This window comes from Chiroxiphia lanceolata, chromosome Z, assembly GCF_009829145.1.
Source record: "Chiroxiphia lanceolata isolate bChiLan1 chromosome Z, bChiLan1.pri, whole genome shotgun sequence".
Lineage (NCBI taxonomy): Eukaryota > Metazoa > Chordata > Aves > Passeriformes > Pipridae > Chiroxiphia > Chiroxiphia lanceolata.
The window spans coordinates 8,028,294-8,050,918 of NC_045671.1; the positions used below are offsets into that span (position 1 = coordinate 8,028,294).

The 22,625-nt window shown below is 42.5% G+C and overlaps 1 protein-coding gene across 7 annotated transcripts in view; it reads right to left on the reverse strand.

The window, feature by feature from the left end:
- Positions 1-866: 866 nt before the first annotated feature.
- KIF24 (kinesin family member 24) overlaps positions 867-22,625 on the reverse strand; it is a 28,354-nt gene continuing 6,595 nt past the window's right edge. For 3 of the 7 annotated variants that reach the window (XM_032675305.1, XM_032675303.1, XM_032675304.1), the window contains 12 exons: positions 21,904-22,068; positions 19,397-19,586; positions 17,473-17,570; positions 16,007-16,222; positions 14,252-14,339; positions 12,206-12,327; positions 10,517-10,622; positions 8,525-8,596; positions 7,751-7,860; positions 4,422-6,860; positions 3,415-3,508; positions 867-1,189 (listed from right to left, as the gene is read on the reverse strand). In XM_032675305.1, coding sequence (XP_032531196.1) covers positions 1,049-1,189; positions 3,415-3,508; positions 4,422-6,860; positions 7,751-7,860; positions 8,525-8,596; positions 10,517-10,622; positions 12,206-12,327; positions 14,252-14,339; positions 16,007-16,222; positions 17,473-17,570; positions 19,397-19,586; positions 21,904-22,068 — 3,841 coding nt within the window. In that variant the 3' untranslated portion in view covers positions 867-1,048. Of the gene's footprint in view, positions 1,190-1,280; positions 1,765-3,414; positions 3,509-4,421; positions 6,861-7,750; positions 7,861-8,524; positions 8,597-10,516; positions 10,623-12,205; positions 12,328-14,251; positions 14,340-16,006; positions 16,223-17,472; positions 17,571-19,396; positions 19,587-21,903; positions 22,069-22,625 lie in introns of those variants that run through there. The other 4 variants (XM_032675309.1, XM_032675307.1, XM_032675306.1 and 1 more) reach the window with 4 other exon arrangements.

A 22,625-nucleotide genomic window follows, 5' to 3' on the forward strand; every position in this document is an offset into this window, starting at 1 on the left:
TGAGCAGGCTTTGAATGAGCTACCACAGGCATTGCTGAGGAGACACTGAGATGGATGAATGTGCTGCGACAGCCCTAATTTTGGAGCGGGAGCGCTCACACAGCGTGTTGTCAGCGAGCGTGTTTCAAGGTCACTTGTGCCTTCAGCAAGTGGACTTGCTTTGTGGTTTAGATGTGATGCATGTGCAGCACCAGAGCTTCTACAGGGCTCCAGCTGATGGTTCTGATTCAAATACCAGTTTCACATAACAGCAATCAGTAGCCCCTGGGAGCTCAGTGCCTCCAGCCAGACCTGCTTTTCACGTGAGAAATCAGTTCTGTGAGACCGGTGGGCACTGCAAGGCTGGGCACAGGGCAGGGGGCTGATGTGTGCAGCAGGTAAAGCTGTTGGCCTCTAGCTGTGGGCAGCAGCATGAAACCCACACGCTTATTAACACAACAGATGAATCTCTGGTACAAAGTCCCTGCTAAACCACTCATCACCCATGACTTAAACCACATCTTTCAGGAGCTCTGGAGTGTTCATCCCACAAACTAGGGCAACAATAGGCTTCCTTCTTCTGAAACTGACAGCGCTTCTTGCCCTGCCTTGACTTCCACTTATTAAGTAGGTCTGGTTATGTTAGTGTAACAACCCTGGCTCCTGTTTGCAAATACTTTTCTGGGAAGCTTTTGAACATTTCTATTCAGGTTGTTTTCCCCTCCGCCCCCCCTTTTCTTGGAAATGCAGAAGTGCCTTTAACATGTGAGAAGTTGCTGAGATACATGAACAGGACTGCCTGCTGCTTGATGAGATATTTAAAGGCTGCTGAATTGTTATTTTTAAGAAGGTGGCTTACGGGTATTAATGAAAATACAAAGCCTGTGTTGCCAATTAGTCACCTCTCATTTACTCAGAATTCTCCCCGTCCTTATATAAAATACACACTAATCACACACATCAAACCAAAAGCTATCCTCTACCACCCACACTCTGCAGCACCAAGTGCAGCAAAGTGCTGGCTGGTGTTTTCTGTAGCTGCTCCTGTGCATGTGGAAGCAAAGAAGGTCTAAACTGGTGGAGGTGGTTGCAGTGACATGTCAGTGCCAGGAGAGGCTAAACAGAGCTGGAGCTGAGCTCGCATCGTTTGGATACACTGGGACTTCAGTTCCAAGATTTCATCCAGCATGGCCATGAAATTCTGAAAATCCTGGTGAAGAAGGCAAAAGGAAAGTTTAGGAAACAGCAGCAGCAGCAGGGTTGAGAAAATCAGCATATTTTTTGCACTGCAGCAGTGCATAAAAGCCTGTTTTCCATTCTGCAGTCTAGTAGATTACATCAACATTTCCTTATTTAAGTCCTGACCCTCACAGACAAAGGTCAGTGTCTCTAAGTACCAAACTTCACTGACTCTGGTAGTTTTATCTGTTGGTGAAATTACAGCAAATAGAATGGTTTAAAAATAAAAATGTATGAAACACTTGTTGTTACTCTGCTACACTGGTCAGCTTTTCAAAGATTTGGTACAGGGACTGGTCACCCAGTTTTACAATCTACTGAACACTGTTCCTGACACCTCTAATGTTGGATCATGAAAATAAATGGGGTGTTGGGCCACTCATGGATCATAACAGCCCAATCTTGAGAGGTGTGAGGGGTTTATTTCTCATCAGGTCACAGGCCCAGTCCAACTCCTGCCTGGCTGCAGGTCTGCCAGGTCTGACGTGAGCAATCCCAGCACTGTACACAGCCTTGGCCGAGGGGAACTCTACCTTCCATAGCAACCTGCCACACGGATAAAAAGCAATATGAAGCTGATTAAAACTGAAATGGAGGCAGTTATTTTTAAGTAGGGCTTGTATTAATAAGGGAGCACTCGGATTTGCTCTGCTCTCCAGCTGGGAGAAGTTTGGTGCCTCTGTTCACAGGTCAGTGCCTGAGAAGCTGGGAGGTGTCAACATCCCCAGGGCTGGGGAATTCAGCTGCTATGCATGGAAATCAATCACTTGAAAGCTGATTTGGCAGTACTCCAGCTATTTCCTGCACTGTATCTCTGTCTCACAGGGACATCGGGACAGTAATAAAGACCAGCCCAGCTGCTGTGGAATATTTTTTTTAAGCACTTTAAATATGGCTTTGTGTTCAGTGTGTGGCTGGTCTTGGCATGAGTCTCTCCTGCAGCCAAAGTTTCACAGCTGGAGAAGTTGAAACCATCTGAAAATGGAAGCAGAGAAGCTGATACAGGAATCCCAAGCTGATTTCACTACCCAAAAAACTGTCATGCTGTAAAATAACACTGTTGGGAGACCTGGCAAGCTTGTCATAATTCTGCTAGCCAGAAAATAATTGCTTGCTGCAAGGGGCAAATAAATGGGGGGCAGAACTGGTGTCCATCCAGTGACCAACAGACTTAGGAAGAACAATTTCAAAAGATTTTTTAAAAAATTAAAAATAAAAAAAAAGTAAAAAATTCCTTTGTATCACTCCATTGTCTGCCACAAAACTAACACAGTTTATGGCTCCTATGGTGCTTTGTGAACTTCCATATGTTATCTGTAACACAGCACATGCAGCTGGAAATCACAGTAAGCCACATGGTGGATCCAGTCCAAAATCCCTGAGGGAAGAGTCCCTGTACTTCAGATCTGAATTGTGATAGGAACTGAAATGGTTTGGTAATGCAATGCAGCAATGCAGCTTGGCTTTACTGATAAGATGAGGGAACTGGGAAGGCAGGAGTTCTCACTGGGAATTGTTCACAGTCTGGGTGAGAGATGAGACTTGTCCCGTGGCTGTGACATGTATCTGCTGGGATGCAGGAGGAACAGAGAACTGGGATTGCACTGGGGCCATGCAGGTGCCAATCTTTGGGTCCAGCATACACCAGCTGTCATCTGAGACAAAGACAAGCCAAGAAACACTCGAGTGACAAAAGCCAAGAGCCTGTGAGGGCACAAGCCACAGCGGCCAGAACATTGGAGTGAGTGGGGCCAGGGCTGTTGGCACATCTGCAGTGTGGGAGGCAATGGGGCTCCCAGAAGGAAGAGCCAAATGCCACCAGTGCCATGCTTTAGGGGTGTGCTGTGTTCTGTGATGTTGACTCAACTTGCTCCAGCCTTTAAGGAGAAAAACATCCCAGGGACAGACACCCTGTCTGACACAGTCTGGTGCCTTTGACACAAAATAAGGGCAGGCTTTCTGATAAGAGATAAAGAGTTCAGGCTGGCCCATCCACCTCCTGCTGCCTCAAGGACTCTGGAGACTGGCAGAGACACAACAGGCGCTGAGAATGAAAGGCCTCTCCAAGGACACAGGCACCGGAGAACAAGAAGAGGAACTGATGAGGAACATCACATCACCAATTCAAATTAATAATCTCTGAGATTAATCTATGCAGGTTCAACAGGCACCAAAATCATCCTATGAAACACTTACCATTGCTGACATTTGATTTATCAAGCACTCCTCCTTGAAGCACAAGCATGCCATTTCATCCAGCTGCTCCTGATGGGCACGAATTACAGCCTGTCTGATAAACAAAAAATACACCTCTGGTTACACAGCCCGCTGCACTACTTGTAGTTACTGCTGGCCTCAATAAACCTTCAAGAAGGGGGAATACCCCAGAGGAAGCCTTGCTGTCCTGTGTCCCTGGCACTCAGGAAGCTCCAGGGCTCCTTGAAGTGCAGAGGGATGCACTGGTTTGGGATTAAGGGTCATCTGGATGACTGAGGGTTGTTCACAGAGGACCGACCACAGCCCCTCATTAGCACAGGCAGCACAGGGGCAGAGACTGCTTTCTACCAGAGCGAAATCAAGGAGCAAAACAACTGACTAATTACTTGGTGAAATGGCTTACAACTATGAGGCTGAAAGTAATTTTGGTGAAAAGCAGGCAGAGAAGGAAGGCAGTGCTGCTGTTGGTTCCTCTGAGCAAGTTTCACTGATAAACAATGTATTTTCAGACACATGAATGCAGGCCAGTCCCTGGGAGCTGACAATGGCAGGTCAGAGTACTTGGAAGTTTTATATCTGCACCTTCAGTGACTGCTGCGCTGCTTTTCTCTCCACAGTGATAGAGCAGCTATGACCTGACTCTTGATGGAAGGTTTTGATGTATTTTAGGTATTTTACAGCTTAAAGGAAGCCAACTAATTACTGAGAACTGCAGTTTGTATTACAATCTTAGTTCTTCTAGCATTATGTTAGAAGCTCTAATAGAAAAATTGGCTTCCTGTGAGATTTTAAAATATCACTAAATAACAAGCAATCACATATTTAAAAGATACTGACTATAAATTGTGATTAATCTTATTAAATAATTTTTTATTAGAAGATTACGCTTTGGTTTTTAAAGCACAGATGACTATGACATACAAATAAAGGCAAATGTATCACTTTTCTAAGCTTCATTACAAACTTCAATGATGAGCAAGACTTACTGTGCCTTTTCTAGGGCTTCCCTCTGCCACTTCCCCAACTCTGATGTAGCACTTGGAGAGCTGCTGATGGACATGCCTGAGGGGCTCTTTGCATTTGCTACTGGCTTATCATCTTTGGTTGCACATCCTGCATCTGCAGCAGAAGTCTCTTGTGTAAAACCACTCTGCATTAACTGGTTTTTTTGCAATGCTGTTTCCTCACTGCCGAATGATGACTTGGCAAGGTCTTCAGAATGGGTGAGGTCCTCATTCCTCACTCCTGACTTGGGCTGCACCAGCAGGCTGTTCTCCTGAGAGGGGGACTGGGCTGCATGATCCGTGTGCCCCACACTGAGAAAGCATGTTGCCTCTGAAAAACAGCACTTTTCAGGTGTTTCAGCATTTGTTTCCTCAGCCATGGGCTCAACAGTGGGTCCTTGACTCGAGTTGGCTTTTCCTGAACTACCAGCACCATCTTTAAGGTCAGCACCACCCCATCTGCCACCGGTGTGTTCCCTGCACATGGAGTCACTGTGGGACACCCCACCCTCTCCCTCTGCCCTGGCACCCGGGGATCCAGCTGCGGGTGTTTCTGTGGGGTCAGGCTCAACACACAAGCCCCCTCCCTGCTGTGCTGACCCCAAGCCCAGGCAGCAGCAGCAGCAGGGCCTGGCACAGCAGCAGGCAGGCGGGAGCCACCTGTGCCCGGCCCGCGGGAAGCACAGCAGGGTGCGGTGCCTTCCCACCAGCCGGATCTGCTCCCCCAGCTCCAGCATGCTGTCCGTCAGGGCTCTGCTCCTCGTGCACTGCCACGCCTCTTCCTCGCACCTGCTCTGGGAGCCCTGTGTGGCACCGCCTGGAGCCTGCTTCTCACCGGGGGACTTCTCTTGGTTGCAAGACACTTTGTCTGGATCAGTTGTTTCCTCACAGTCAAGAGAGGACACCAGGAGAGGGGCTATTAGCTCGGAAGTGAATTCTGAGGAGCAGCTGGAAGAGGCACAGTGGTTAACTCCATTTTTACGAGCTTTCCATTGTACATCTCCTGCGAGGGCAGCCTGTTTGTCCAGGAGAGGTTCTTCCCTCTCCTCATGCTGGAGATCAATCTCTTTGCACTCTGGAGTTCCTGGTTTCAACACAGGAGATACATATGAATTTGAAGTATCCTTTTCTGGAGTTAAGGTGGCTTCACTGGAGTAAACAAGACATCTGTGTTTGGTTTTGTACTCTTCGTGATCAGCTATGAAATCCTTGCTGTGTTTCCAGCTACAAGCAGGATCTTCCTGCAGGCAGTAAGGCTTTTCTGCAGTGTTGCTTGGAGGAGACTCAATAGCTAAGTCATAGCTCCAGTCTGCTGGAGTTCTGCTGCAGCCTGCATTTTTAATGGATTCCTCTGCCTTTGGGCTGCCCTCGATACAATCCCAGCTGTCATCTAGTTCATGCTCTTGCATGGGTACTGCATATTTAAAAAATAAATCCTGTCGCTTTTGGACTCTTTGCTCTTCTTCAGTTCCTTCTTCTCTTTCATGAAGGAAAAAGGAATGTTGACTGCATTTGTTGGTGTTTCCCCTTTTCACACTCTTTTGACTACAGACAGGTGAGAAAGAATCTTCACTGAAATCGCTGTCATCCAGATCTTCCAGTGGCATCCCCTCTTTGTTCTGCATTTCTGTGGGAGTAAGGCTCAGCTCCTGTTTCACTTGAATCTCCTCAGGCTTGTACTGCATTAAAAACCTCTCAAGGGGTTGATAGTTCAATTTTTGTTGTAGAATAGGTGGCTGCTGAAACTGCTGATGATAAAGACGTAAATGCTCCTCCCTTTCCTTCTGAAATGGAGGCAGATATGTCCAGGGTTCCACATATTGTTTAGCAAAAGTATTTCCCCATTCCTGTCTGCTGTCAGAAGGCAGATTTCCCTCTCCAAAGGAAATATCATCTCTAGAAACAAGCTGTTTCTGAACAGGTTGCACTGTCTGGACTTTCAGGCACTGGACAGGTGATCTGTCTTGCATATACTTGTCTCTCTGGCCACTCTCTCTTGTTTCATCTGTGGCAGCACTTTTGATGATGAAATCCTTCACAGAGGGGCTCTGTTCAGAGAGGGGGGACAGATCATCAGTTTTCTTCTTCAGGGGATGTGCTATTCGTAGGACTCCCTTAATTGGGCTCATGAGCTGGAAGCAGGGTGTGCTGGTATTTCCTTTGTAGCCATGTCCTTTGCTGACTGCCCTTGGGGTAGAGGTAAGAGGGACACCAGGTGGCTGGAGTGCTGCAGGATATACCTTTGTTTTTGTAGCACTTGAGGGATGCTGTAGGCCTAGCTTCACTTTCTTTGGAGAGCTCTTTTCCCCAGGTGGCAAAGAGGGAGTGCTCTGGACGCGTTTTGGAGATATGTTTCCAGCTCTGCGACGCCTATTTGTGACAGGGGTAGAACATTTAATCCCTTTCTTCAGCTCTTTGACCCTGTAAAACAGGCTGGATTTAGAAGGTGTCATGCTTTCAGATAAATAACAGCGTCTTTAGAACAAACTAATGCTTTCACGTATTGAGACTAAATACTGAATTCAGCATCATGGTTTGTTTTGTAACAGGATCTATACAGGTATCAAAATCCCTCTGCCAAAATACCTGAACTTCTGGAAAGGCCTATAGCAGCCTTTTTAAGTGCTTCCTTGAACGATGCATGACAGGCCAAGTGAGTTGAAATGGCCTCAGTTTCAGTGCAAGGCAGTGGCATTTCCTCATGTTATCATGCAGCAGAAGGAGCTGGTACTCTACACAGCACATCAGAGTCCCACAGAGCACTAAGTAGGACTTTTGGAGTAGTTGCAGTGGGGCTCCTTAGCTCTGGTGATGTTCACAGGGCTACACTGCTCCTGGATCAACTGATCCCCAGTGAAACTGTAAAGAGCTGATTAACTGGTATCACCCTGTTCCCTATCAGCCTGACCTTCAACTGTTCCCTTTGCCCCTTCTGCCCTTCAAATATCACTTGTCCTTCTAACACCAGTGTTGCACAGCCTGTAATTTACCTCCTCCTATGTAGGAGGGAAGGTGAAGGACTTGCACACATTCTAAGTAGAACTGTAATACAAAGCTAAACCAAATCCTGATTACAGGGGCACACAGTGATATCTTCATCACTGAAAGTACTTACAATCCATGGAAAATTTTAAGATCCATTATAAGGGTTGGAATAGGTAAAGATTTTATTAGCATTGTGCAAATTGCACTTCTTGCCTAAAGTATTTTCAGTATTTTCAAAACAGCCAAAATAAAATGTAACCACAAACATCATACATTAGTTTTTCTTTCTGTTTTTCACCCTGGCAAGACTGTCTTTCATCACGTACCTGTCAGCATATCGTAGAGTGTTCAGGGTATGCTCTGTAGCTAAGTGGCTGGGTGATACATTGGCTATCATACATGTCTTGGAATTGCCAATGAAAGAATCCTTTAGCACCTAGGATTCAAAGGAAAAAAAAATTGGATTCTTAGCAGTTCATGCCCCTTGTTTGTCCTGTAAATTAGCAATGTGTACAGAAGAAATTTAACACTAGTTACTGGCTCCTTTTTTTTCTTTTTTGTTAAATGTAGTTCTTTTGTCTCAATTTGTCCTATCATTATTTGTTTACAGTTTAAAATGAATATGACTGTTAATCAGGGCTCTGAACAAACCCTTACACCAGGTGCCACAAGGGTGCCCATATGTTTTGGGGAATAAAGCAGATGTTACAACTGAAGTGAAGAAATGTTGATGCAAGCTCCCAGGACTGATACTCCACAGAAGATGCAGGATTGGTTGCAGATGGATGGGTGCAGATGGATGGTAACTCTGAATGAGTCTGGAAGGTAGTTTCTGGGTTTTTGTTTGGTTTTAGCTTTTGGGTTGTTTGTTATTTTAACCATGCCAGTCCCCAGCACTGGCTGGGAGAAACTGGTAGTTGGCCTTAATTCTGCGATTACTTTTGAAATTAAAGTTTGCAAAAGTTATGCTTTTCCTCTTTTCCTAAGGGGTTTAATAGCAGTTACTGAACTATGCCACTTATTTATTTATTTATTTGCTTTTTTGTTTATTTTTGCCCTTTACAGGGAAACCTCTACTCTTGCCTTGCTGCTCATTTTACCTGAGTCAATTTGCTTTGCCGGAAAGGAGTGTGTGCGTGTTCCTGATCCAGTGCCCGAATGCATTCCTTCAGCTGCCAAAAGAGAAAACATTCAGAAGGGAACAACAAATCAGTCATGAACTGAACTGCATCAAACCTAACCTACCAGTGCCCTATGTCACCTTTGACTCCTACTATGTCCTGTGCCAAGGTCACTTTGCAGCTGCCACAGGCAGGAACAGGCAGCTCCAGCTCCTTCAGGCAGCACAGAGCACGGATTTGTGTGAAGACATCCCAAACCCACCTGGGTGTGTTTCTGTGTCACCTGCTCTAGCTGACCCTGCCTTGATCTCCAGAGGTCCCTTCCAATCCTGGCGGTTCTGTGATTCTGTGATTTATTATCAGCCTTGTAAAAAGATGTCATGTTCAAACTCAAAGATGTATACTTCACTGGAATAAGCACAATAGCATCACACTCCATATCAAGCCTGGATGCTCCCTAAAACTGCCAGAAATGGAAAGTATAGCCACGAGACAAGCCCTTTAGAGCAAATATTGAAGGAAAAATAAGCAGATTACAATACTGTCATGGTGATACTAGCATGAATCACTTACAGCCTTACTACATTCTACAGACTCCCACTTAAAATGACACTTATTTCTCACTTTTACAACATTTTATTAAAAATTGCACCTATAACACACAGGAGATCAAACAATTATTTTTTTTATCCTGCTTCTCCTTGTTGCAGCATCTGAAAGTCTTCCACTTGAAATTAACAGGAATATTTAAACGAGTAGCAAACTTCAAACCTCATGTGTTTAAATGCCTGAAGACAAAGTTATTATTACTGAGGGCAGAGTTGGTTTTACAGGCTGCAGCTCATGTGGACCTTTAATACCTCTTATATTACCTTTTACAGTTAATTCAATCACTACTTGTAGACTGCCTGGGTATTTTCTCAGTTCCACACAATACCAAAAGGTACACACTCTGATTTTAAAGTTTCTTTTAAAAGTTTCATGAGCTTACACGACGCCTCATTTCTCACGAATCACAGAGTTGTTTAGGTTGGAGAAGACCTTTAGGATCAAACTTCTTTCTATTCAGGTCCCAACTCCCTGTGCCACTAAGTTATTCACCAGCAAGTACTCCAGAAAGCACAAAGTACAGAAACATTCACTTCACAGGCTACATCCCAGTACAAACGCTAATACTCCACTGCAGGAAAAACTTCTGTGAAAAAGAACATTTACATTCTCAAAACAGAGCAAGGCACCTCCCATTTACAGCGCACTAAGGGGTGCAGTTGTGTGCACTTCTGCACTGTTGTGCATCACTTTCAGCCTTGCTTAGAAAAGCCCACAGTCATCAGTGAGCTTTGTTCCTTGGCATTAAAGGAGGTGCGAAGCCTTCTGCACAATTTACCCTTACAGGCACTTCTGCTTTATCTCAGATGGCATTTTTCTGCTCCTTTGTCCCTCTTTACCTAACTGTGGGCACTTACAAAAGAACAGTTTGCATTAAGACTGCATTTCTTCCTGTTCCTTCCTCCGCAAGAATTGCTAGTTTCTGTGCTCTTGAGTATTTAAATCCTTTATTCCTGATTTGAAAGAGAAGCCTGAGTTCAAGTGGTGAAAATAACTGGCAGGAACAGATGTGTTTTTATGAAAAAAATACAGCAATTCTAAGCCAGTATTCTTTGGATGTAGAAGGGACAAAACTTTCTATATAAAATATGGGACACTTATCATACTATACCTAGCATTCTCCATGCTATGTTTACCTGGCTGGCTGTAAGAATGGCTAAAAAATATTTGATTTTCATCACAAAATTTCTTCCTTCTTAAATTGTCTTTTGGTCACGATACAAATTAAACTGGACACAATACCTTGGTTATTTTTCCTCCTCCATGGAATACATTCAAATATTATTCTGTGGGTCATTTTTATCCTAAAACACATGCTAGTAATTAAATATAAAGCCTCTCCCAGATATGACAGTAGCTTACTGCTAAAAGACTTTGGTTTATTTCTGCTCCTTCCATTTTTGTTTGTCGATCTGAGTCTCTGGCATCAGCTGCCCTTTCACTGCCAGCCAAGTCAATGAATGATATCCTAGGAAAAAAAAAAAAAAGTTGCATTTATCTTAGAGCCTTTTTTTCCCCCTCTTTTTCCTTTTTCTTTATTAAACCAGAGAGCTGCAACACATGGCATCAGGAGAACGATTAGAAATTACTGCTATGGAACAATGAAAAACATCCACTGGAAATATCTGAGGCACCAAAAGAAGCACAGCAGCAGGAACAGTGTCAGAGCATCTTAACACTAACACAGTTGTAATAGAAAGTGTAATTACGTCTGATGACAGTGCTCCACAGTTTAATGGACAAGCTGTTTAAAGTGCAACACACTCATCTCTCCAGATAATCACTGTGATTGCAGTTTCCTAAGAACACAGTTAAAAGAAATTGTAAGTTTCTTGAATTCTCCTTCCAGGTAAAACAGACAACTGTCATTCCTCTGTCAAATGGGAATTCAGAACAATAAGAACCGAAATTTCCAGTGCAGTGAATACACTGAGCTTTCAGCGATCCTTGTCCTTCCTCTACAAAACTCCATTATTCCATTTCACATTCTCTAGCTCTGGGTGCCAGCTGCTGTAATGACTGTTGCACTGTATCTTTGTCTTTGCCTGTCTTGTTTTTCTCCAACAGCTCTGACTTCTTTTATAGGCATATCTGGGCACCCTTTCCTCCCTCCAGCTCCACCTCTCTTTCGCAGACACACAAAAAAATAGCCCAGATGCTACACCTACATAACCTCTATACTTTTATTTCCTAAGCCTGCCTGTTCTGTCTTTTCCTCTCTCCACTGTTTGTGGGTCTTCCATTTTGCCTTGTGTTCAAAATCTGATCCTGGGAAGAAAGACTAATGGGAGTTGCTGGAAGGGTGTGTCAGCATGGTTTTTTGACACTCAGCAGTAATAAAGATATCTAGATCTTTTTCCTCAGATCGATTTCTTGGGGTTGTTTAGTCTGGAGAAAAGATGACCGAGAAGAGGCACAATTATTTTTCGAATACATAATGTGGATGCTAGAAGAGGAAGCCAAATGCTCTTTCTGTCTGCTGGAGATAGCATCAGAGTCACACTCTCAAATTATCAGGGAGGTTTAGCTGAGGTATGAGGTAGGATTCTTCTGACCAAAGGCAAACATCTGTAATGGAATCATCTCCACCAGGGTTAGTCATCCCAGACTCCCTTTGTAGTCAATTACAGGACAGAAATGCTTTGAGAGGCAAATGCATCTGACCTAATTTAGGTGGCTCTGAAGAATGGCATGAATTGGATCCCAGAAACAGCTATTTCTTTCCACTGACTTCAAAGGTGGCAAGCTCACATGTGGACCCGTCCACTGCAGACATCTACCTTCAGCCAGATTAAACACTGAAGGTGAGAAGATGGACTTGATTGCCAAACTCCTTCACTGGAAATCTGTGCAAACAGTTTTGTCAAAGCTCTAACAGATGGGTCTAAAATGTTCTCCCTGGGAACAGAGAAAGGACTGTGAAACCTCCCAAAGTCCCTTTGAACCCTTTCCTCTGATTTAACTCACACCTGCCCACTAACACCTCCTCTTTGTCTCTTGGATGTGCCTGGGCTTGACATCAGCACTGAGCACTTGCACTTCTTGTCTTACCTTCCAAATGTCCTGTTGGCTGCATCTTTAATTTGAATTTGGATGATGGCATGAGATCGAGAGGAATCCGAGTTGACTCCAGTGGCTCCTGTGCTACGTTCTTTCCCCCCTTTCAAAATCACCTGCAAAATAACGGGGACAAAATCCAAGCAAATTGTAAACAAAAATACAGTCTCTCAGAAAGAGATCTTGTCCTCCCAAGATGATGAATGGTTCATTATAGCTTTAAAATTTGGTACAAGGCTGAAGTTAAGTTAGGCTGGATCCCTCACAATGTTTCTTTTAGACCTTTGTATGTGGATTTGCTTGCAGTGACACTACAAAGCTTAGAGAGCACACTGCAAATAAGTTGCTACATCACACACTCATTCTGAATTGCAAAATACCCAAACTATAAAATTAAATTCTTTCTTTCATTGCTGGCATACTTTTATAAGATTGTACACATAACCTAAGAGACTCATTAGACTATTTGTGCTCTTTTAAAATTTCACTTTCCCTTGTAATAGATGGACACAATTATCCAGCGATACAAAAAATACAAAGTGCCAAAACCTTTCTAAATTTCCCTAACAAAAAAAAATTATGCTAAAGGAAGGAACAAAGTTAAAAGAGCAATTACAGTCAATACAACAATAAAACAAGAAGGAAGAGAAGCAAGGCAGAAGGACAAAGAGTCCTTCCAGATACAAATCTGGATAATTATTTTTTGAAAACTTAAAAGGACTGTCACAGAACACCTAGGATTGACTGCAGCAGGGCATTCAAAAAACAATCATTCATTTTGCTTCTGGTTGTAAGAACAAAATAAAATATTACCCAGCAAAATCAATATGCTCTCAGATGACAGATGTGAATTATTCATGCTTTTTGGTGGCCACTTCTCAATGAGCAGCATAACCAACTGCTGCTGCTTCTGAGCTTTATATTAGTGCTAAGTGCAGATAATTTCTGAATCAAAGCCAGCATCAATTAATTGTGAATAACTAGGATGTATTCAAGGCTCTTTCCATATATCTGTTGCAGAATAATCAGAAGCTTTGAGTCAAGTCAGTGACATTTCTGTGTTCAAAAGGGCCTGTGAATGATGTCGTTCCCCCTCCAAGATATCTGTAAGAATGAAGTAATTTAATAGCTCTTCTGTGTGTGAAATGTGATAATACAGAGGAATTGTAAATCAACCATATAGCAAATTTACACTCTAATTTGGAGAAGCATCACCAGCTTGCCCCAAAGCTTGGAGTTAATGGGAAGATGAAGAACAAAATTAAGTGCAATAAGTGGACAACACCATGCCAATTTTAATGAGTCAATTACCATACCAGGCACTTGTAATTTACACTTCCTTACCAAGAAAGGAATTAAACTATGCAAAGTCAGGCTAAATAGAAAGCAGATTTAACCAGCTTTCTTCTTGCAGGAGACAATGCAGAACATTTGCCAGTGTTCTTTTCAGGCTCAGCCGGAAGGGGAAGGAAAATTGAAACCTTGCTTGTGGTGAATGTCAGCTACCATTTAAAGATCTTAATTTTACTTGGCTGTTATCACACATCATTACCTAAGCAGTGTTTTAATCCTAATTCAGATCAATATCTCAAGTATTTTCTAATTACCAGTTCTAATTTCAAATTTATATTTTTTTGTCCCACATACCCTTTATATACAAAAATCTAAGTTCATAGAATATCACATGGAGAAAATACATATCCAGCTTTCAAGGTCCCTTGCTGGGACGCTATCTAATTTCTGGAATAGTGATAGCAGTCTCTTTCTTGGCAAAGATGTTCCCTAAGGAATGGCAGCAGAGGTGACAGCTGTGACTCAACTGTTTGCATGTGGCTAACACAAGTCACAGTGACCCAAGTAGCTTCATGAATGATACTTTTAAGCACTTTTAATAGCATCCCTTGGTACTCTGCTGGGACTGGTAATTTCAGAGCCTGAAACAGGAACATACACTTGTGCTACACACCAAATAACAATCTCTGCAAATATCACAAATCAGGCTGTAGAAGACAAAGAATGAATCACAAACATAGAGGTTACCTCCAACAGTTCATCTACAGACTCCACCTGGACCTCCTGCAGTCCAACTATTTGAACCACGTGCTTGCCATCTTCTCTTGCATAAAGTCTGAAAACAAAACAGTGCAGAAAGTAGATTTCTGAAATCTCAGACAGCAGCAACGAAGACATGTGCCAGTGCTGTGACACTGAGAAAAAGCAATCAAGGCTACTCGCTGGGGAAAGGCCTTGCTGCCATTCATTTATTTTTAGAACTAAAGAAGTACTTCATTTATAACACATGCCACTGGCATTTCACTGCTAAAGGGACATTAGCAATGCATTTCTGCTAGTTCAGGAATATAATAAAGCTAGGAAGTGAATTATCATGTTTACGTTTTAGAGTTCCTGTCTTTCTTTAAACTGCACCTCGGGTTCCTCTGGGAAGTTCAGACTAAGTTTTGCTCTGTTCATGTACTCAAGACTTTTGCACAGGATTTTAAAGCAGCTCCTATGAACCTGTGCTACGAATCACACAGAAGCATTACAATATAGAGGCATAATACAGACATGATGCACATGGGAGGAAGTTTAGTCTTCTCCTTCAGTGGCACATAAGTTAGCCAGTGGACATGGAGAGAATGTAAGGACATTCCTTCTTCCTTAGTTAATCTACTCCTTACACAGCGGATTACACTGCCTGCTCCTTAAAGACTGTTTTGGAGAAAGGGAACACACGTGCACAGAAAAAGATGCTTCCTTTGTTAACAGAGGCTCACTTCCCCAGAGGGGCAGAAAGCCTCCTCCTGAAGCCCTCCGGTGAGCCTGAAGGACTCTGAGGCTGTTGCAGAACCCCAGCTGCCAGGTATGTTCCTTCAAGGTCACTCCAAAAAGATTTTGCTGCTAAAATTTAGAAATTTCAGACCACAGTGGGTTTTTTTTAAGCAAAATATGTGCTGAGCTGTCCTAATTCCAAATGGAGCTCCTGTAAGAGTATAGGACCATCCAGTTAAGTCTGAGACTGAGGTACTGCTACTGAGGTGGTGGCAGCATCACGTGCAGAGGTTTGCTCTGGCCCAGTCACTGGGCTTCCAGGTAAAGGTGGTCAGGGAGAGGGTGAGCAGGCTCTGCAGTGTCAGGTATGACAAGTGGAGATCAACAGGATCTTCAGATCCTGTTCAGAGTGGCAAGAGCCAAAGCCCCCCTGGCACACAGCAGGAGAGACAGACAGAGGTTATGTTTGACCAGGGAAAGGACAATGTTTAGCCTAAGATAGGTTGCCCAGGGAAGTTGTGAATGCCCCATTCCTGGCAGTGTTCAAGGCCAGGTTAGATGGGGCTCTGAGCAATCTGGTCCAATGGAAGGTGTCCCTGTTCATGGCACTGAGTGTGGAACAAGATGATCTTTAAGGTCCTTTCCAATCCAAACCATTCTAAGATTCTAAGATAGGACTTTAGGCCACAAGTTTTTTCTCTACCTATGGATGTTCAGCTGTTATATTTCTAGAGTGTAAGCAAAACAACCTGAGCTCGTATCTCAAACATAGGTCCTTATTCTTACTTATTTCTCCCCCAAACAATAAAACCAGAAGTCCCTATCAATGTCACAGTATTTAGTGTCAGATCCTGCCTTCCTCCCTAAGTAGCTCCCAGAAACAGCCCTAATTAAATACATAACATGTACTATAAATGCCAATATGTTAAATGAAATTGCACAAAACAGTAACTGATTTCTAGACAGCAACCAACCTATTCACAACCATAGGTTTATAGTAAACCATGTTTTTTATTTAAATACCTCTTCCTTCCATTTAGCAGGTCATAGAGCTGCCCACAGTAGATCTCATAAAAACTGATGCAAACAAAAAGGTCTTTCCCTGACGGCGAAGCTTCCAGGTGTCCGAAGATGTCCTTGGCAGCCAGGGCGTAGAGTCCCGGGTTCCGGTGAGTTCCTATCATGGTGTAAGTCTTGCCAGCACCAGTCTGCCCGTAGGCAAAGCACGTGGCATTGCCTCTGTGAAGATAACTGATGTGTTTAGTGTCACATCTGATTCATTCATATCTACTAAATAAGATTCTGCAGTGTTAGTATCTATCTACAGTGGCCCCTTAGCAATGAGGTTTGGTTTGCCATCCTCTCTTGGAAACTGCACACCACTTAACAACTATTCCCAAGCACATCCTATGGAGATCTCATGTCTCACAGAGTGCTGGCTCTCTTCCTTTCTTTTCCTTTCCCTGTCCCCCTTAAAAAAAAGACTTTTGACCCAGGTAAGTACCTTGGCAGATAGTGGGTAAAAATGCAGGTCTGCAGTGAGCATAGTGAACAATTTCTTGACAGCTTAGATTGCAGAATTAGCTCACCATGGTGTCAGATTAGACCAACACTTGTGAAAGGGATGCAGTAGGAGGGACAGAAAAGTTAGGGAAAGCTGAGGAAAAAAACAGTGTCATCTATTCTGGTGGCATTACTAGATTAGCTGTAATGTGAATCGTGGCTTTAGTGACTATTAGAAAGCAAGACAAAGCCTCATTTTCCTTTTTTCCACTTTCCTTTTCTCAGGAGTATGATACACTGTCTCTGCTGCTGACACTTAGAGATTTTCAGCAACAGAATACTCCATTAATTTTCAGCACGGATATGTAATCCTTTCCTTCTAGGACTGAAAAAGGTAACTATATTCAAGCTCATTATTTTGCATGAAAATAAGATCACTGACATAATACCACCATCAATTTCCCATTAATCAGGAAGTATGTAATTATGATTAAACCTCTAAGCAAATATAAATCAATAAAATAAAAATAAATCACAAAGTTATTAATAATTTCTATTGCCCTGTGAACTGTACAAATACATGCAAAAACATCTCTCAGCAGTCCCAGGAAAGAAGTAACATATTTCCTCTACAGATGACTGTGCACCACACGATTGTTAGAGTGAAGATCAGACTTCAGAAATCCTGGGACACATTTTTTTGTTCTAGGCTGGCCATGGTGTCTCTTGGTTGCACCCGAGGTCCAATTTTACCTTCCTCCTTAATTTAGATTTGTCGCCAAGCACGAAGAAAGTTTTCCCTGATTTATTTTGTCAAAATTGCAATCAAAGACATTCTGAAAGGGGGAAGGTATGTAGCAAAGGTGAAATGAATGCATTTTTCAAAAGATGAAAAGCATAAAGTAAAATTAAAGCAGTATATGAAAATGGAAAAACAAGGCAAAACCAAGGCAAAAAAATAACAAGTGTAAGCACTTATGCCCTACCCGTTAAAAATATGCTGAATGAGAGGATAGGCTGTCTTCATATACACATCCTGATTGGTACATGACTCCCCAAAGACTTCATCAAAATAAAAAACATGCTGAAAAATAAAGATGATCTTTGCATGAAAATGAACACGTTTTATTTCCCCTTCAATCCCACTCAAAGGTAAAATTAAATAACCAAAGTCTTTCCAGTGACTTCATATGGCTTTGGAACAAGCACAAAGTGACCCAGCACACTTAACATGCAGCACGACATATTGCAGGGACACACCAATCAGGAGACTCAGGATAGGAAAAAAAAATAAAGGGAAGAAAAATGCCTTGATTTCCCATTATTCTGAAGCAGAACATGCTACAAGAATAAAAAAATACCAGTTAAAGAAAGCCTATTCATGAAATGAATCAGCCTACAGATGTACAGTAAGACTATAACAGTAAAAAGAACTTGGAGTCAATTCTTGACTTTCTCAAAATTAGTCCTCAGTTGTGACTAAGTTGTGATTAATTGCCTCTATTCTTAAAAACTTTTGTGCCAGAGAAGAGAGGAGCTGTTCTTAGGCAAAGCTGGATTGTATTAACTCAGAAGGGGGCAAGAAAACCCAAAACTTCCCACACTCCAGCTCTGACTCAAAGAAGCAGGGCCTGTGGAAAGGATGCAGCAGAGTTCATTATGAGCTCCTTCATTATGAGGTTAAGAGTAGCGATTGTAGGGATGGTCACAAATATCAGGTTTTCAAGAGTGCTCGTGAACTGGTGTGTAACACTGCACTCCAATAAACTCACTGCAGTGTAAATTTAGGTGGCAGATCTCTAGGACTGAGAATCATTTCAACAGTGCACAAACCAACCACACTAGGTTGGTACAGGCAGATTAAACCAGGGTGTCTCAGCTCACAGGGCACATGTGCTCTGTGACGGGCCTGAAGTTTGGGTGGTGGAATATACTCCACCACCTCCCATTTGCTCTGTACCCCTTGTTGTCCTTTCTATAGGAACCAGAGATGGATGCAGGGTGAGTAGCCAGACTTGGAAGCAGAGAAGTTCTCCTAGGTCCTACAGAGTAGAATCAGCCTTTGCCACAGCACTTTTGTTTGGACTATATTGATTGATAGCAAGAATTCATTTATCTGTACTGACATAACAAAATTAGTTAACGGTTATTTCAGCACCAAGACGTGAAGGTGATAAGCACTGCATACATGCCAAATATAGGTCCTCAGATGGAGGGACTGGGGTGGAGTTGCTGCATGTGTTGCACCATAAAATGTGGCACATGAACAGGACCCGAGAGAGCTGCAAACTGGATTTTCACTGGCTACTCCAAACAGTTGTTCCTAGGACCCAGACTGTAAAAATAACACCCAGCAGAGGGAGAACGGCTTGCTGCTCTCTAGAAATCAGTTCTCTTCCTGGTGCTGTCAGTAAAAAGGGAGAATTTGAACTATGACAGCACAAAGCATTCGGGATTAAGAAACAAAGACCAAAAGGGAACTTAATTTTCAAGAGAATTTGAGAACAATGGAATGGAGGGGATGAGGGTGTATGTGATTCACTGAAACAGACCTACAGTGCTGACACAGTGGAAAAGGAACTCCTCACTGGGGTACCCTGTGAAGCCATCAGTGGGCTCTGCAGCAGGCAGTTCTCCTGCAGCAATGGCACACAGCAGAGGGTTTATTTTGCCACATACAAAGAAAGCTGCAAGAGACTTAAAAAAGCTTCTAGAGCTTAAAATTCCAGGTTCAGGTTTTCTGGCACAGGCTGGCATAAATCAGAAGAAAAGCCCACCATCTATTTCAGTGTAAGAAATGCTGACAGCCCTTCTCCGTTTTCCCTCATGGAAACTCCAAGCACAAGATGCTTTTACACTTCCACACATGTGACCAGCCCTTAAACTCAACATTTCAGTGGAGCATGTTACCTGTAAAATATATTGTGTAAGATCAACTGCCTCCTTCTTCTCATGGAGCAGTAGGGTTTCTCTGTCTTTCACTGTGATGATATTCACCTCCCCCCGTCGCTCCTCCCTCAGGCCTAGTGGACGTTTTCGGACACACACTCTGATTTTCTCACTCTCTGTCCACGGAGTCTCTTTCTCAGAAGTGCTGGATCTATGACAATAGTGTAGGTTTACATTTTAAAATCAGGTTACAACAGTATCTAGGATATGCCTGAATTTGTCAGCTTTATCAGGTAATGTTTCTGCCTTTAATGCTTATCAAAAAACTCCATAACACGCCTCACTCTTATACGATGAATTTTCTGATTTTTTTCCTAAACAGGCTGATGCTTTTTGTGCACTCCTGTTAAAAGCTGAGTTTGTACAGCCACATTCCTGACTTTGTTGCTGGGCTGGCATCGTTTCAGTTGCACACAAATATGTGATGGAAGATGGCATAATATGGAAGTTAACATAATGAAATTTAATCTTGTTGAAATTATTTGCACTCATAATTAGTCACTTAAAAACGTACAGATAAAAGTATGAATAGATCTTGAAAAGGAGAAGGTATAATATTTAGATCCTTTTCCTCCTATGTTGGATTGTCATTCTTCCCATTATAGACTGTCAAACAAGTAAATGACCCAAACTGGGAAATAAAATGGCATCACAATGTTCCTATTCAGCTCAAAAAAATTTGAAACGTGTCATTGTCTCCCCTTTGGTCTTTTTTCGTAAAAAGTTATGTGGTTTCAGACCACTGACAAAGTTGTGCTCTTATGTTTTGGCAAATCTACTTTAGTTCCCTTCCAGACACCTCAGAAACAAAGGTCATTTCATGTTTCATTGATTAACCTGCTGTGTAAAGCATTTTGTGATGCAGCATAAAGAACAGGTTCGAATTTAACAATAATGTATTCATTACACCTCTCCCTTTTTCAAGCTGTCTTCAGCCAAATGAGTAATGATTTTCAGCCTGGATTTGAGTTTCAACTAACCAAGCCCCAACTTGCCCAAAAGTTGTGTTTCTGCCATGCTGTCCGAATGCCAACATCTCTTACTGTAGCAACTGAAAACTAACACATACTAGCTGTCTAATAAACTGAAATCAAACCCAGAAGTTACTCAACATCTCATTACAGCTACCAGCTTGTGGTATCGTTGCTATTGTGCTGCTCCATTCCCCAGAAGCACATGACAGATACAAATCTCAAGACATGGTCTTTGAAGACCACACACCAGTTACAATCTTTACTTGTAACTGGATTCCATTTAATTTTAGTGCAGCTCTCCCATGCAGACCAGGATCAGGCCCTGCTTTTAAGTGCAAAATTCCTCCCCTGGAAAAGAAAGGCAGTGATACTTGAAATAAGAGGCTTCATAAGTGGATGTGAGCTTATGGGTATCACTTGGCACCAAATGTTGTGCAACAAATGACCAGCAGCTCTGAAGTTCAATTTTTGAGTCAGAGGCTGGATTTGGTGATCTGCAGAAAGAGCCTGTTGTGCTCTAAGAGCTTGAAGGAGGCAGTGTTGACGGCAAAATTTGGAGAAAGGAAAAACTGAAGACTTGGAGGTTCTGGCAATGAGCAAAAAGGCAGAAATTCTCTCTGGTACACAGACACATGTAGTTAAGTATATTTTGTATAGGAACAGAATGCATGTTAATTATATATGCTGAACCTGAGGTTTGTACTTCCTACTAACCTTTTGAAAATATAAATTGTATTTCATAGTACAATATAATTTTTATTACCAGAAAAAAAACCCAAACAAAAGTCTTGACACAGATCATTAGAAACCTGACTAGATAATAGGTCAGAAGAATCACTATGCCCTGTCAAAATCAAGCCATTTGCTGTGGGCATGCCCAAAATAAATTTAAACGTTAAAATAACTCTATATCTTTCCACTGAAATCATGTCAGTGTTTTCCAATATTTCTCAGGGATGAGACTAGACTAGGTAACATGGGAACGGATGGATTCAGTGAAGCAGCTGGGCACTTGCAAAACAGGAATTACAAACCCAAGTGTCTTGCCAACAGGAATTACAAACTCAAGACTGGCCCAAGCCTGAAATGCACAACTCTCCAAAAAGGAGAAGAGGGAATTGAGGCACATCAAGAGGAAGATGCAGAAAGCCCACAAGATGAAGCATTATGTGCTTAGGAAAAAACCAGAAGAAAGCGACAACAGTGAAGACTCTATTGCAGGATTAAAAATCTTGAACTCTTCTAGCTGAGCCATTAGGTTTTATATTTTAGCATATTTTATGTGCCAGCACTATAAATTCTGCCCTTTTATTTGCACTTGGCTCAACTTCCAGAAGAGACAGAGAACGCACCATGATGTCAATATATACAGGAGGTTAGTGCACTTCTCTGGAAGGTGGGAATGATTTTTCTTCCAGCAAAGGAGAGCTATAAACTTTTGTGTTATAAAATCCCTTACATTCCACAGTTTAAGTGCCCTAATTACTATGTCACCTTAGCATTTTTCCAGTGTGGCAGCAGCAACTATTTCTCCAGGCTACGTGCATTCTCAGTGGGATTTGTAATTGATACCTCAACTCCGTGGATCCTCCCATATACCAAATCTTTTCCCACAGCCAACATAGACAAGCTCCAACTTCATACAGCTGTCTCTCCTCCCTGCATTTTAAAACAAAAATGCCATGACTGCACTGCAACGACCAAGATACTGGTATTTTGTGTGCAGAGGAGTTCTGATGCTGCATCAGGAAAAAAAATATTTGGTGCTTTAAAAATGTTGCCAGGGTAGATTTCATGATAACCATAGCCTTTCTGTTACCAAATACCAGGAAAAGTATGGAAGTTACAGATCATGATCCTGGGGAGCAGCTGCAAGGCATCCCTCTTACCACCACGAACCCACCCCAGAATTCTCATTCTGACTCCTTTTAAAGTTTCAGTTCAGAAATTCCATTAGAAACAAATATAGCTATCACAGAGTGTATCCTTTCTACTGGGTAAAGCTTGATAAACCTGACAACAGACAATGCCATCTTTTGGCAAAATAATGTTTTAAAAGATGGTCCCATGGAAAGACAAAGACTGGCCAAAACACCATGAAAACAAAGCCTTATATCCCGAAAGACAAAGACTATTCTTAGACAACCTGGTGAGTAGCAGGTGGTCAAATTCAGATGATTCCTTCTACAAGACTCAGAGAGTTGCAAGTGCTTATT